At 37.5% G+C, this 16348-nt stretch overlaps 1 protein-coding gene across 7 annotated transcripts in view; it reads left to right on the top strand.

Annotated features, from left to right (window-relative positions):
• Nucleotides 1-16348, top strand: part of LOC139966525 (atrial natriuretic peptide receptor 1-like) — a 308214-nt gene that overhangs the window by 138325 nt on the left and 153541 nt on the right. For 4 of the 7 annotated variants that reach the window (XM_071969648.1, XM_071969645.1, XM_071969642.1 and 1 more), the window contains exon 2: nt 14491-14801. In XM_071969648.1, the coding sequence (XP_071825749.1) occupies nt 14491-14801 (311 nt within the window). Of the gene's footprint in view, nt 1-2882; nt 4655-8924; nt 10098-14490; nt 14802-16348 lie in introns of those variants that run through there. The other 3 variants (XM_071969646.1, XM_071969643.1, XM_071969644.1) reach the window with 3 other exon arrangements.

The raw sequence follows: 16348 nt of genomic DNA, 5'->3' as shown, positions 1-16348 counted from the left end.
TCGCCGTTTTCTACTTTTTTGACATGTCCATCGAGTTTTTTACATACATCAAATCACAAAACAGCAAATTAAGATATTAGCCAAGTTTTTCCCTGCCAAAAACGTTAATTGGCGAGTATTCCACATACAAAATTAATCGCATTCAGTTCCCAAACCCACTAGTTTGAATTCAACCAATCAGAGATGCAGGTTTAGTTATGAGCAGTTGCTAAAAATAGATTCAAGACTTTGCGTTGGTACAACCAGGGAGTTGTTATGCAACTCTCTGGTACAACTGCCATATAGACTGTACACAAATCAAGCGTGGTGTTATATTACGTATCTGTCAATGACGTTCGTAGTGTTTAAATATTCATATTATGGGCGAGGTTTATTGGGTTCCCAACGGAAAATATCTTGGAGAACAACAAAGTTGCAATTTTTTCGACTTTTATGCCACCATTTGAAGTAAAATATAAATTGATAAGCTAGTTATGTATGTCGTTATGGCATAGTGGAGTCAGTGAGGTTGAGAAAAATCATAGAAAAGGACGCAAAATGCTGACTTTAATATGCAACAATGTTTCGAATTATCATTATTTTGTTTGCCATATAGGTTTACAGTAATGACTTTCCGTGCACGTCCAATCAACTGTAAAGACAAAACGAACAGGAAAAAAAAATTGTAAATACTTTCCAACAGTTGATGTCAGAGGTCCTGACATTTAACAGTTATAACCATGTTCGTTGTCTTGGTGATTTGTACGACCCGGTTTTGTAACTTGCCAATAAGGTCGCCTGGAGTGCACGTGGGATTTATAACACTTTTCATAACATTTATAGAGAACATAGTACAGTGTGACTGTTGTTTTGGTTCCAAGTCGCACAGAACTACCGAACCTCTGAAGGTACCTCACATTTCGTGCCATGGTTTGGTATGACCATGGAGGTAAAAACAGACCAGGGAGCTGCTAGCAGCTCCCTGGTATGACCTTACTCCTTACTCTGTTCAACTATACTGGACAGCTGTTAGACCACTTGGGGTTACTCGTTACTGGAATACCGGCAGGAATTCTTCTTTCTCACATATTTATCATGAAACACCTGTTGAGAGAATGACTACCTGATCTCTTGGCCTAGGTCATTGCTTGACCAGGGAGTTGTCAATATAAATGGGAAAAGAAGGGAATAATTTAATTCCTGCCATGCAACTAAATGAAACTAAAAGAAAGATTAAAGACGTTTCTGGGATCTGATACAATATCAGGGATCGGTCAAATATCCGGTGGCAAAATGGTAACGAATTGTCGGGATTTACGGAAACATATATAGGCCCGAGTAACTGATATTATAGTCCAATAGTTTTATTTTATGAAAATGCCTTAAAATGTGTATTTTGTAATGTTTCACATTATTTGTAAGTGTCAACTTGAGTTATGAAGTATAGCAAATTTAACGATTATGAAGATATACCCTGAGTATATGACTTTATTATAATGTTGTATACATTGGCGATCCCTCATAATAGGAGACACAACTTCACAGTTACAGAAAATTTACATTGTTATTATATGAAGTAATATCATGGTCATTATACTTTGGTGTGTTTTGGAGTCTTAATTCCAAACCTATATGTGTAGCAAATAGGTATCTGCATAACATGTCTCTATGGGGTAATGCGCGTGGTCCACTTAGGTTGGATATAGGGGGGGGAAGCAGAGTGAATATGTGACGTCACAGCCATGTTCGTTCTGTTGCAAAATGTTCGGGGCTTGCGCTAAGTTTCAAATTTCTTATCTCTCAACCTGTCAATCAGATATGCATATGCTTTGGTGAAGTGTTGTTTTGTACTATTTTCGGATTTTCTGTCATTTAGTTGAGAAAATCCTATGGACTTATGTTTTTAAGTAAACTGAATCATATATAGGTTTGTCATATTACAGATGGTTCTTCCTAGAAATCAAACAATGATACGTAATTCCAAATGTTGACGTTTCATGTGGTCAAAACACGTGCAATCAGTAAATATTGCGATATGTAGGTGACCCTGTTGGTATTCAGCCAGCAGGGAGGAGGGGGGGGGTGTATCCTTCAGGGTAACACCAACTGTATTGGGTTGTGCAAAAGCGCGGTAAGCAACTGTTCTATTATGTTCTGCTTTTTTTTTTTCTTTTTCCTTTTTGAGGAGGGGGCAACAGTTGGGCCTGGTGGTTACCGCAACCTTTTGCGAGCCATACTAACAAGAAAGATAGGGAATGGAGAGACAGAGTAGGGTTTCTAACTGAGCCAAAAAATATATAACTTAGAGACAAGAAAACGAGAACGCAAGAAGACGAACCTTCTAAGTAAGATCGCATAGCGCCCCCACTTACGAGTTTGTGCTATTAAAAGTGCAAACGGGTTTGCAGTCACTCAGTGTCACTGGTATTAATTAACAATGGACTTCGTGCAAACACTAGTCTCATAACGATAACCCAGATTGGAGACTGTTGGACTTATTACAGACTTGAAGCACGAATTAATTAAAATATTTCCGTAATCGCATTGTATGTTACACTGATCTATGAAATCGATATGTATAAAGGCTCTATAAAGGCTCTCTCTATATATATACCTATATATATATAGCCTATATATATATAGCCTATAAATATATATATATATGTATATATATATATATATAAATATATATATATATATAAATATATATATATATATATATATATATATATATATATATATATATATATATATATATATATATATATATATATATATATATATATAACTGTCTTCCTGTAACACCAGCCATTCAGTAAACACTTCGATCCCACAAATCAGTGCAATCATACATCCAATGTTATCAATAGACAGTTAACTGCTGCCACGTAATGATGTTGTCATTGTACGCATATCTTTCGCTCAAATGAAAGCTGTTAATCAATGAGAGAGGATGGACAATTAACCAAGTCATTCAACGTGTAGTGTATTGCACTTACTCCAGCTACTGGTAAACGCCCCCAAGAACGAGAGTCAACCGAACGTGTAACGGAGCGCTTGACCGACCTTTTTGTATTGACCGCTCCAGCACTCCTGCAGCAATCGGAATTAACACAGGTAGCTGCCCCAACGAAAGGACAAGACCCTTGATACAATGGGAATAGTTTCTGCAGGTTGTAGTATTATGTTCGTGCGGTAGAATTGGTAGCTTAAGACTGTGGACTTTGTATCATAGACAATGTGTGTGTATGGTCTGTATGGCTCTAGGGATAATACGTGCGCCCACTGAATGCCTCTAGCGTGTCAACTAACTAGGAATTCTCTTCGGTTAGTTAATCTTTCTTCAGTATAGAATGTTCAACTCACCCAACGATTCTTATGTTTAAAAGTGTATCAATTGGTGAAGGGAGAGAGCTCTGGAGTTACGGACTTCGTTACTGTGTAAAACTGTACGGAAGTTGTCTGTCATGACGGTAGACTGTATGGTCCTGTAAGTTACCCAGGTACACTGCAGACGTGTGAACATCATCAATATTTGTGTGCTGGATTCAAAGCAGATGTTTACACGAACGTTGTATTGTAAAAGGAAACAGTGTGTATGTACTCAACGTGGGTTAGTTGCGTTTACAATTAATATCTGTGACAAAAATGAATTGTTCTTCGGGAACAGCAATTCATTTAATCGCATGGCAACTGGTGGATCAGAATGTTTCTGCAGCAGTTTAGCTGGAATCCCTGCTATTTTAGGGACAAGGATTGTACTGCAAGGTGTTTACTGTGTACTGAGGTGTTAACTACTTTACCAAACACGACGTTATATGGCTTTTGACTTGAGCTAACATTTAAATATTAATCGAGATAATTCGTCAGTGGTTTTCCCGAGGAAATCTAGGAAAGTCAACGCTATTCGTGCTATTTTGTATAACATCATCTGAGTTCAAGATGCATCTTCTTCCAAAAGGATTTTCACCCGTCCAGAGCTATTTGCTCCCTCTTGTATTTGTTTTTATGCCGGTATTCGGCACGTCTTTCAATAAAACGGACATCACACGAGAGCTTCGAATTGGCCTAATGTTGCCAAAATTCCCTTTAGTAAGTCTATTGCCAGAGACCACCCAACGGCCAATGTATCCATTCTTTCTTCAAATGGTCCAACCAGCGGTAGAAATAGCCCTACAGGAGGTCAAAGCGACAACTTTACCGTTCCATCAAGTTTCAGTTGTTTCCAATGATACTCTCTGTAACGTGAACACTGCACAAATTGTCGTGGTTGACCACTATTTCCAATATTATGTCGATGTCCTTTTAGGTCCCGCTTGCGAATTTTCAGCTGCACCAGCTGGGAGGTTCACAGCTCATTGGAACGTACCAATGATTACGGCTGGGGGCAATGCCCAAGGATTTGATCAATTTACCAGCATGACCCGTCATGGGAGCCCGTACACTAAACTGGGTACTATGGTACTCGATTTTACTAATAAGTTCAGTTGGTCTTCGATATCACTGATGGTGCATGAAGAATCTGGGGATTACAATGACTATTCGTTTTTATGCGGGGCAATCTACTTTGAAATGTTTCGCATTGCCCTTAACGTGTCGTACGTAACTTTTAATCAAAACCGGCCAGTGGATTTCGAAACTATGCTTAAGGAACGGGTTTCGCCTAAAGCGAGAGGTAAGTCGTTAATATTTGAAACTTAAAATGTAATACGGTTATCGTTCAAACAGTATATACTATATGAGTGATCTGATGATTTTTGTGATGAAGGTTTATAAAACAAACTATACCGTGGGTTATTCGTGGTACCAAATTGAAACGCATATAACCGCTAAGGTAATGCATGTTTTTAGCAGTACCTGTGTATTCTTGACCACATCTGGCATTAGTACCCTTTGCCGGTTCACCCTATCATTGCCCAATCCCGACCTGTACCATGTATTTTGGGCTTACTATTTGCACCTCAAAGTGGTGTTATCCGCTTCCCGTCTGTATACCCCTTAAACTTTAAGGTCATTCTAACATGCCGTATCAAAAGATGCCGTACAAACAGATGCCCTATTTATGGGTTGATTACAAGACCACCGGTACACATGCCTATAACACAACACTATATGTGCAACTTAATGTGCTGTGTAACCCAAATTTCACAGGGCTATATGCATACTGTACGTACAGTAGCTGCATTGGTACTGGAGGCCTACGTATTTGTTAATACGTTAATACAGAGTAACGGGGAATATACAAAGGGCATCCAGTATACATATAGCTAATCCTTCAGTTTTGCCTTGACGTTTTACTGAAAGTTGATTGAGGAATACACACACTGCATAGACTGTATATAGTTATGTTGTGAAGCAGTCTGCATACGGATTATCGTTTCAAGTAGTACTTTCACTCCATACAGGATGAGTTGTTTAAAGAGGGGGAGCCAAAAAACATTTCTTGCACTTTCTAAATACCGAAGAGTCTGAGTATTTTATATATCCTTTGAGCCGATTTTACTGTCTTGCCTGTCTTAGGATGTTTATTTTTGTTTAGTGTATGCTCTTTATTTATTGTTTTATATGTACAAGGGACCACAGTGGAAATAAGTATATTGGTTAGACTTTTTCTGTGCTATCCATTCACCAGGTGTCTTTGATTGTCTTCGTATTTTGGTGTAAATTAAATCAAATCAAAAGTCGAATAGGAGACTATTGGCATTCAGTGCCCATGATTACAAACTTTCACATTCCCACTGTAGAGATTACTTTTTATTCGGAACTAGGCCAACACACACTATATGAACGGGTTTATTTCAAAGGCTCAAACAAACGGAGCAATCACAGCACCGAGAACGACAATACATGGTGTGCTCACTTCCGCTCATTATTGCATATATATATATATAAACCCTAACATACCTGTAATACAGGTTGTTATCGTTGACATTCCTTATACGATGGAGCTATAGCTCCATGCTTATACTGTGTGTCAATGCCACGGGGGGCGCCCGATGAGCATTGCTTTCTTTATGTTGAATGCGCAATTTCACCCGCATGTAATGGTGCTATTTTGACTAGTACACGGCTATGGCATCAGTTACAGAATCTAACACTAACCAGGTTTGTGAAAAGATTATGCTTTCCACCGAAATGGTTGATTGTACACCCCAAACAGGCAAAGGCTAACAATATTTCGGTTCCAATTACATACAGTAGATGTGTAAGGTAGATATAGAGTTGCCTAATTATGTGTAAATGTATCATGCATTACGTTAAAATGACCTTAGATGTCAGGTTAAAGCTTCCATGATTTGACCACCCAACGCAAACATTTTTAAATGGACATGGTCCAACTCCATGTATTAAAGATTTCTTGGTTAAAAAGGATATTCTTTTTGCAGACAATGTCTGTTTTTACCTCCATGGTCATACTTACTTGGAAAGAAAGACCATTCCACACTGTCATTTGAAAACCCCATGCATCTCATAATCGTGTTCCTAACCATCAAAATATAGTGAACTTAATGAAATGCAACCCTTTTCTTGACTGGCTAAATCCTCGATTCTCTGCTGGGAGTGGATCTTCAAAAGCTTTATTTTCCTGCTTCAATCTACTAGTTGATATAGCCTTGAAATCTGACACTTGTGATATGTCCGTTATATATCTGTCAATCGGTTCTCTCCACTTATATAGAACATTGAACTATATATATATATATATATATATATATATTCGTGAGTAAAGAGCTCCATTCGATTTCGTATTTCTTTTTTACTTTTAATTATAACAAAAAGTTTTGAAAAAAGGAGGACCGTGATATAGTCTATATATGCCAAAACCCAAGAGACCTTAAAAGAGCGTACTCGTTTAATTGTCAATTATAGGCCGACTAAATTTTACTTTATCAAACTCACCGTTGATTAAACATTAATTAGGGGTGTAATAATAGCTTCTAGCTCTTTCGAATATAAAGGAAAAGAAGGAAAAAACAGTTCGTCGCTGGTACGATTTTCGTGGAGGCATCAACTTTTTCAAGTTTAAAATTTGTCGACATTTATATTTGTGAAAGAACATGAATTTGTGTTGCTCCATGGAATTATGGTATAAAATGAAAATATTATGATCAGTTTCAGTTTTAAAGTTACTTGAATACCCTGCATTTTACAACGCAATATGGCAAACTAGAAGTAAAAATGAAAAGCACGCCACTATATGCCCTTTACAAAATGGTGATTTACATGTTTAATTACCGTGGAAGAAAGGGTAAGTTCGGATTTATACATTCATAATGTGGATGTGGTGTTTTATATAGGTAAACTGTGAGAGCAAGGAGTTGTTCCATAACAACTCCCTGAGTGAACTATATACTGTAGTTCACTCTCACAGTGAACCAGTATAGGGGACTGGTTAGCTGCAAGGTATACATGCTACTCATACCAGGGAGTTGTTATAACGTACTGGGAATTTCAGCTCTTAGAATTACGTATAGAGTATTCATAGCAGTAATTAAGTTAAGCCCGCCGCCGCCGCACACTACCCGACAGATTAGGGTATACTTGCCGAATCAACTTGACCGTCGTTAACAGGGATGTCGTGAGTAGTTTGGTTAAGACTAATACGACTGATCAAGGTTATGCAAGTTAAAAGTCGCCGGTCGGCTTCAGTCGGGAAAACTAAACATAGGCTATAGCGAGTTCCCGACTGGCAGTCGACAGTGTGCGGTGGTTCACGGTATTAACTGCAGTTCTAACAAATGTAAACCAATAACGGGGTATTTAATTTGCACGAGCTCCGGTCGTTAACTGCAAACAGTCGTGGTGTACCATGATCAATCGGTCAGGGGTGGGTGGCGGTGGTCACCTGTGCGTCCAAGGATCTTCCACGACAATCGAAAATTAGGTCAATAGTAGATAATAATAGGCCAGTAGCTAGTTGGTTTTGCTTTTGTGCTTGAAGAATATACTTACAATGAAGGAGTATATGTGGATATAGAGCTTGCAGTTATATATCCACTTCAGCTTCCAGTATGTATACAGCGTACATGTTTCTCGTTTATACTCTCATATATTGTTAGCGCTCAGGACAGTTTCAATCTATCCGATCAGGCATTACATTTCAATCTAACCATAGACTGGAAACAAAAACTAAAATAAAAAGTAAAACATTTTAAGAAATGCGAAATGATTAATTGATATTTGTCATCTCCTTAGTTGTAAGCTACATGCCGAGAAGCAGAGTCAATTATCAATTCATGGCAATAGTACCGCACCGTTCACTAACACAGAGACACAAATACACATTTCTAAGAAAGGTATTTATCCGTCACCGTCTACACATGACTAACCCACTATTGTCTTTAATCCATTAATCTGCTTTAAGAAACCTACGGAGAGCCAAACGTTCCATAAATGTCGAAAAAGAAAGTGAAGTGTCCAAGTTAATATATATATGTCCAATTCGATATCAATATGTTACAATTCGATATCAACATGTTACAACTCCATATGAACATGTCGAAACAAAATACAATATGTCATTGCGTCTATCAACATGTCAAATTCAGCATCAGCATGTCGAAAACTTGTAACAGCTTGACACGTACTACACTGGTCATGTCAACATGCTATATTTACGTCGTGCTATAATTTTGGCACTTCGGCGCGCGCCAACGTTTCGTATATATATTAACTTGGACACTTCACTTTCTTTTTCGACATTTATGGAACGTTTGGCTCTCCGTAGAAACCGGTAAACTATACATGAAGTAAACCCACTGTTGGTCAACTCCTCCCCGATATCGTTTACACGGCGATAAACCACCGATAGCTTGTTTGAAGATGCGGGATGCTTATGCTCATAGTAAGCTTCACAGTCTCTATATGCGACTTAACCAACTATATAGTAGTGAGCCCAAGTGCTTCCACCCATTTATCTCCTTTTCGATATAATATATAGTGAAAGTGAATTGTTGAATGAATACCCGTAGTTTTACTAGGACATATACAGTACTGTTCGCGAAAGCATAGAGATGGTTTGCGCACCGACCGTGTGTTTTTCTAAACGCAAAAGAAGATTCCATGTGGAGAACCGTAAAGGCATTACTGGTAATCGCTCTCTTTGGCTATAAAACTAACCACCGATTACAGTTAATTGTTCATGGTGTCGAGTACAGAACTGGAATACTTCATTATACCTTGAAGCGACGAGAGTCGATTGTTTGCAATTATTTACTGTTTGAGTGTTTATACTGACAATATTATTTAGGAAAACGTCATGAATATTCTGGAGTGACTCCCGTGAAGTGTGTCTAACGTGACAACGACTCTGCACAGAAACGTTTTATGAATAAAACTCGGTGTTTTGGGGGTTTATATATATATAAATATAGATTTCATTCTTTCTTTAATTGAAATGATGATTTCATTACCCTTCGTTCGAGGTGCTCTTGCACTTTTGATATTTGACTTCGTATCACTCACGGAATGTATGTTTTATAACAAAACTGATTTAAGGAAAGAGTTAAGAATTGGTCTAATGTTAGCCAATCAACCTCTTACTGCAAGGCCCAATGAAAGTGCGCCAAATTACCCCTTTTTCCTTCAGTTGGTAAGACCTGCAATACAGATAGGAGTGGAAACTGTGAAAGAGACAATTTTACCTGATCATCACATATCCATTACCGCGGGTGATACCAAATGCGAGGTAGATAGATCTCAAATTCTCGTTGTCGACATGTATGCCAAGTATCATGTGGATGTATTGTTTGGACCAGCTTGCGAATTTGCAGGCGCCCCACCGTTGCGATTTGCGGATCATTGGAACATGCCTATGCTTACAGTAGGATGTCGATCGTCAGGATTGGATACGTATACTTCGCTAACACGTGTTATAGGGTCTTACTCTAGGTTAGGAGAGATGATAGTGGACATGGTGGAATACTTTGAGTGGAGAGACACGGTGCTATTTTTGGTTTACGAATATTATGGTCCCTACAATGATTATTCTCTGGCGTGTTCCCCGCCGTATAATCAATTACTTGCCAAAAAATATACCTCTCCGGTCGTAACATTTGATAGTTACGAAAAGCAAAACTTTACAGAGGAATTGCAAAAAATAAAATCGAGCGGAAGAGGTGAGTACGTTACGATGTTTATCTGTCCTCCTGTCTTTCATAAAACATTGTTGGCGAGCGATCCCCCTTTTTTATTTATTTATGTAAGGTCGACACATTGGAAGGGCCCCACACGGTGTGGACACCACACCCCGGGATTTGCGCGTATCAGAAAATTAGGTGAAAGGTCATTTTGGGCATGCTTTCAGATACACCGATTTGTTTTCTTTTGCAGAGATGGATGTAACTGCGAATAGGTTGGAGAATGAGCTATACTGTAACATTTGATGTGTAAACTACATAGACCTATTCATGGTGATGTAAATGCGAATAGGTTGAAGAACTATCTCTACTGTACGGTATGATGTGGAATTGTGTATACTATACATATTCATGGTGGTGTATATGCGAATATGTTGACGAATTATCTATACTGTACCGTAACATATGACGTGTATACTGCATATTCATGAGAGGGGAGGTAGTAGGTCACAGGAAACGTCAAGCTTGTAATTCATGGATATATAGAAATAATATTCTTTCATTGCAAACATATACCTTTCACGTCGTCAACGAATGTTTTCACCTGTAAGGATGTTTAGTTTTATAATCATAAATAGATGGAACTTTAATGTGTAGATATCTCTTCATTACTTTGTTAAGATATAGAGAGTGTCATTAGCAAATAATGGATTTACTTTATCTTTTATCGAAGTGTCTGTCAACTGTTGTAAACGGGTTTGCCAAAGAAAAACGGGACATGGAGAGGGAGAGGGCAAGATGATCCCTACTTCAAGTGTTTGCATTGTCACTAACACGCTTGTGTTACTTGACAAGTGTCCCAGCTCATTGTAAAATTGGGAGCAATGTATACGGAGCCCTCCTTCCCCCTCCTTCCCCCTCCCCGACCCCACCTCGGCACGTCCACCGTTACGGACATCTGAAAAGCTTCCAAGATGCAAAAGGCTACAGTTGTTCCTGTGCTATGAAATACAAAGCTGATTGTATATTGTGACAGGTACAGTCGAAACTTCTAGCGACCCAGTATGAAAATGGTACAAGGCTATACAGTTAAAAGCGTTTATGAACAATAAGCCTTATGAACGATAAATCCTAGTTTAGCCAGAGCTACAGAACAGAGGTGGCTGACAAACCGCCGAACGCAAACTGAATGAAACTTTGAATCAGTGACAGGTTGCAATAAGTTTTTCCATCTTTTTTTGTTGACATCTGATAGATTTAGCATCATATTTATACTTTATATGGGGGAATCAGGACACGTTTTTCATTCTTAACTTAATAAACTCAACTTTTTTGGATATAATTTAGAAATTGTTTCACAAAAAATAATAACATTTACTGTACAATAAGCATATCAGAGTTTCTTAAATCCTTCGCAATCTGATAGATTATTTCGGATAGATTTTCATAAATTAGTCGCAGGATATTGTCGACTAAACGGAAACAGAGTTTATTCTGTCGTCAGCCAACTTTTCGCAAACTATTTTTTGTCGCAGAGATAACTTCTGCTCAAGTTTCTTTACAGGACCTTATCTCTTTAACAAAATACACAGAAGCTCATTCTGTTGATTGGTAGCCCAAGCAAGGTAGTTTAATGTATAACTTAAATCTCAAGATTGTAATCATATGCATGGAGCCAAATCATTTTCGTTGCTAGTGGCATTTATGTAAATGATGGTCGGGAGACACTATTTAATCGTGTGCTAACATTATCAGCAGATAGAAATTAAGTATGTAACTGCTTTTAAGTTTCCATGTCGTGAGGAGTTTCGACCCCAATTTTTGTTTTTAAATGTGCCTGGGCACATGGAGAGATTTTAACTGTTACTTTGATAAACAACTTGGCTTAATAACTGACCATAAAACTTGACGATACTATCGAAATGAATTAAATAAAAACCTTCTTAGTAAACAAAGAGGAACCACGATATACTCTAATAAAGTTTGATTTATGATTTATGCTTTTTGATATAATGGTATATTCAATCGTATTAGACTTGCAAGACATTTTCAAATGGTTTACTTGATGCTACTACCAACTTACAAATCCCATCTGCAATTTGATTGGCACATGGTCTAACGTATATCATGCGGGTATACGAATTATTTGATGTTGTGCAATTGACAGTGTATCACATTGGGTATAATACCCAATGTGATACACTGTCAATTGCACAACATCAAATAATTCGATATTCGATATAAACATTAACTATGTATCTCCTTACATGGATATGGCCTTAATTAAGAACCGAATACATTGATCATCACCCGTCAACAAAGGGAAAAGATTATGAGACGTGTTAAGGTGTTATAGCGCTGTGTATAACTGCCATCAGAAACATTATGGCAAACATGTTTTGTTTTGTTTTGGCGCGGATTTCGTTCACTTATCAGCGTATGATACTCTTAGTTTTCAAATTATATAGCAAACAGATATTGATACCGCTATCACGAGTTTAAATTCCTTCATGTCTTATGAAACTAATCCGACATGTATGCTTCCACGGATGGTTACATTTGCACCATTTCCCTAGGTGGCAAGTGGTAACAGTTTTATTGTTATGTAATATAGACGTATGTAAGATATTTTGGAATCCCTTATTCGTCCGCCTTATCTTGTTCAGTTGTGTCAAATAATTGGATAAATGCTTTACCGTTAAGTGCATTTTTTTATGGTTCAATGACAAAATTGTATCCCCAGTTGACAAATTCATGAATGTTATCACAATCATTATTTTGATCAGTAACAAGAACCATGTGCACAGTTACGTCATGCAGAAATGCAGAACATAATGTGATAGTCGACATATGCCTTGCAAATCATCTGCATCAATTCATGCGTCGTGCAGTAAAGGGGAAAAACAGTATAAAGTAAAGAATATATATATATATATATATATATATATATATATATATATATATATATATATATATATATATATATATACACGCCTTATATATATATATATATATATATATATATATATATATATACGCCTTATATATCTATATATATATACGCCTTATATATCTATATATATATATACATATACATGCATACATACATACATACAGATATTCCGAACAACCGTTCGTATTGACTGCATAACATTTCTTTCCGCGAATAATTTTTGCTTAGTTTATTATAATAACTTTATAATATTAATGAAGATTGACGGCGTCCAAATTGCCGAGGCACGCATGGACGTGACAATTTGGGGATATTTCCAAAAGTTATTTTAATGTTCATAAATAATTGAAATTACTTTGTTTCAATTATTTAATTTTCTACCATTCCGGCTGTCAAAACTTGACATCCACATTATTTTATGTAACGCAGAACAGCCAGCCCTATATAGATGAACATAATCCACGATTGGGCAGATTGAATTTACAAACCATATAACTGTCTTAATCTTTTGATGGCACTTATCATGTATACTAGTATACGTACTCGTGGAGATGCGGGTGGAGACTTTGTATACATTGACCGTGGGAAGAGAGTCCCTGGGCGCCAACAGTTATAAGGGGAATTGTTTGTATCAATTTCTCTGCTATGTGTGCAACAGATTACTCGTGAAAGTTACGCCTGCATAGACGATAAATTTTTAAATTCGCTTCAAGAGATTTTCCTTGTGTAGACTGAACATGAATTTGACATATGAAATATGATGACCTCGTACAAACAGCTTGCAAAAGTTTTGTCAAAACAAAAGATAAACTGATTTGGGAAAGGGCAGGGGGGGGGGGGTTCAAATATAACCACAAATAAGAAAAAATAAATAAAGATGTCTAAATATACATTTCTGTAATATGGAAATAAACGCATTTGAATTCGGTGTTGACAAAAACAAGAACGTTCTCCTCCTTGTTTCAGGGCGATAGTTTTCCAAGGATTTTTCTTAAATTCTAAGTAATATGTGCAACGTCTCTGACAATTAGTTGTTGGATTGAAGTGTACGTCGGACACCAAGGAAATGTGTCAGTTTTAGGTTTGATGATGCGATACCTCTGAATTAAAATCATAATAACATTAGATAAATAGTTACTTTGACGACGTCATTTTACATTCTGTCCATGCATATCAGTGAAATCATTTTGAACGACGTTTCTTTCAATCTCTTTAAATTCGTAAACTGATTTTACTGATCATAGCACGTGTACGGACGTATAGGGGGGGGGGGGTTGAAGATTCATGGTGGTATTTAGTATTTATACCGTCACCATGGGTCGCTGCATTCAGTTAGTTTTATTGTTGCATCATAAACGAAACAGTAAATTATAAGAAGCCTCCAAATAAGTTGTTACTAAAAGATTAGTTAAACAAGTAATTTTTATCTGCCAATCACGTACCAAATCTTACTCTCTCTCTCCCCTTTGACTTCAACAGTTGTTTTCATATGCGCATCCAGTGATACCGTACGACAAATTATGATAGAAGCACACAACATGAATATGACCGCAGGAGATTACGCCTTTTTCAGCGTGAATCCATTCGACAGCAAGTATTTCGGGGACCCCAGCTGGTATCGCCAAAGTGATTCGGACGAAACCAACAAACAAGCAAGGGAGGCGTACCGCGCACTGATGACGATACAACTCTACTCTGAGAAAAGTGAACATTACGACCAGTTTGCTGCGAAAGTGAAGGAGAAGGCCCTAGCAGAATTCGGTTACGACTTCGACGCCAATGGAGAACAGGTACATTTTATAATTCACTTTTTTCTTTCATTAGTAATGCCTTCTTCCAATCTTTGTTCAAACCCGCCGCTGCTGTTTTTTCGTTGTTGCGTTTTGCAATACGCATCGAGTTGTCAGGGGTTAGTATTTCAGATAATATACGGTCGTTCACCACACACGTAAAAGCGATAAGATTAATTTGAGTAAGTCTTAAAAGCGATAAGATTAATTTGAGTAAGTCTTGCGTAAAACCCGGACATAAAGATCGTCGTAGTAATATATGCATAATGTGCATGTACCGTAATATTGGACAGCACCCACATGGGTGACATTGAGAAGGGAGGTGGACTTGTTGTGTATGACGGTCAACAAAGTACAGCAAATGAAGGAAACAGTCTTAGGGGAAGGTTTACATAAATACCAAAATGACAAAAGTACTGAACCAATAAATTAGACAAGAAGTTTTAGTCCCCTGTTGCTCCCACTATAGAATTGGTCTGCTTACCTAACCATTGGTTGAGTTGTATTACTATACACTGTACGTACTAATACGTTACCCCTATCAACATAATGGACTAACCTACAAAGCATGAGGATCATGGGTTTTTATGTAGGGGATTAACAATTTCTGTGTCAAACAATTTTTTTTTCAACATGTTAACTGTATAATAAATAGTATCAACATTTAGGCTACTAATTTAATAGTACATAGTACAATTTTAATATTCCGTTGATAATTTTATTCTACCTGTTGAATGTTTCTTGACGTTGACAAACAGTGCATACCCTATGGTTTTAGTAATATCATCCTTTCTGAGAACTGACGGTCTAGCCGTATTTGTAGCAACGAAGTCTTCGGCTTTGAGTACAGCATTTCTGTATGTTGCCGTGTTGGACGAATCTAACCGTAATAGTTATTACCGACTTTGCGATCCGTGTTATAGTCAATCCACGGTCCCCTCACAACTTTGTAAGGTCGGAAAGAGTGACTCCGTAGTTTCGGGAAACCGACAAGTTGAGATGCCAGAGAACGGAGTCTCTCCTTTTGTAACATGAATGCAACAAACCTGTTTACATTAAGATCTAGCGTTGCTGTTGTTTTCGACAATAATTGCATTAGTAAAGCTTAACACGTTGACCGTTAGATCGAAGGAGACAAGGCAGTATACAATATATAGTCCATACTATGCTATTTATTTCGCTAGGTAAAGCAGAAAATCACATGCGATATTAAAATTGAATATTTCCATACGTCTCGGCATACATCAGCATTGACTTGACAATTTTGATTAGATGTCACGAAAAACGAGCCTGTTGAACTTGCCACCTCTCAGGTCGACTTCAGCGCGAATGACATTGAATTATTTGATGAAGCGTAACACCGTGTAAGTGACATCAACTGATTAAAAGCCAACCAACTGTAGGAGTCATTTGTCGTCTTGTTAGGTCGCACTATAGACATCAGCAGAAAACAATTAATATTAAAGATCTGCAGTTTGGCCAAAGATACATAACGTATATACGATAGTGTACTATTGTACCGTACAGTATGGCTTTGGATAGGCTGT

This window comes from Apostichopus japonicus, chromosome 4 (assembly GCF_037975245.1).
Source record: "Apostichopus japonicus isolate 1M-3 chromosome 4, ASM3797524v1, whole genome shotgun sequence".
In the NCBI taxonomy this organism is placed as follows: Eukaryota; Metazoa; Echinodermata; class Holothuroidea; order Aspidochirotida; family Stichopodidae; genus Apostichopus; species Apostichopus japonicus.
This window is presented reverse-complemented; position numbering and strand designations above follow the sequence as displayed.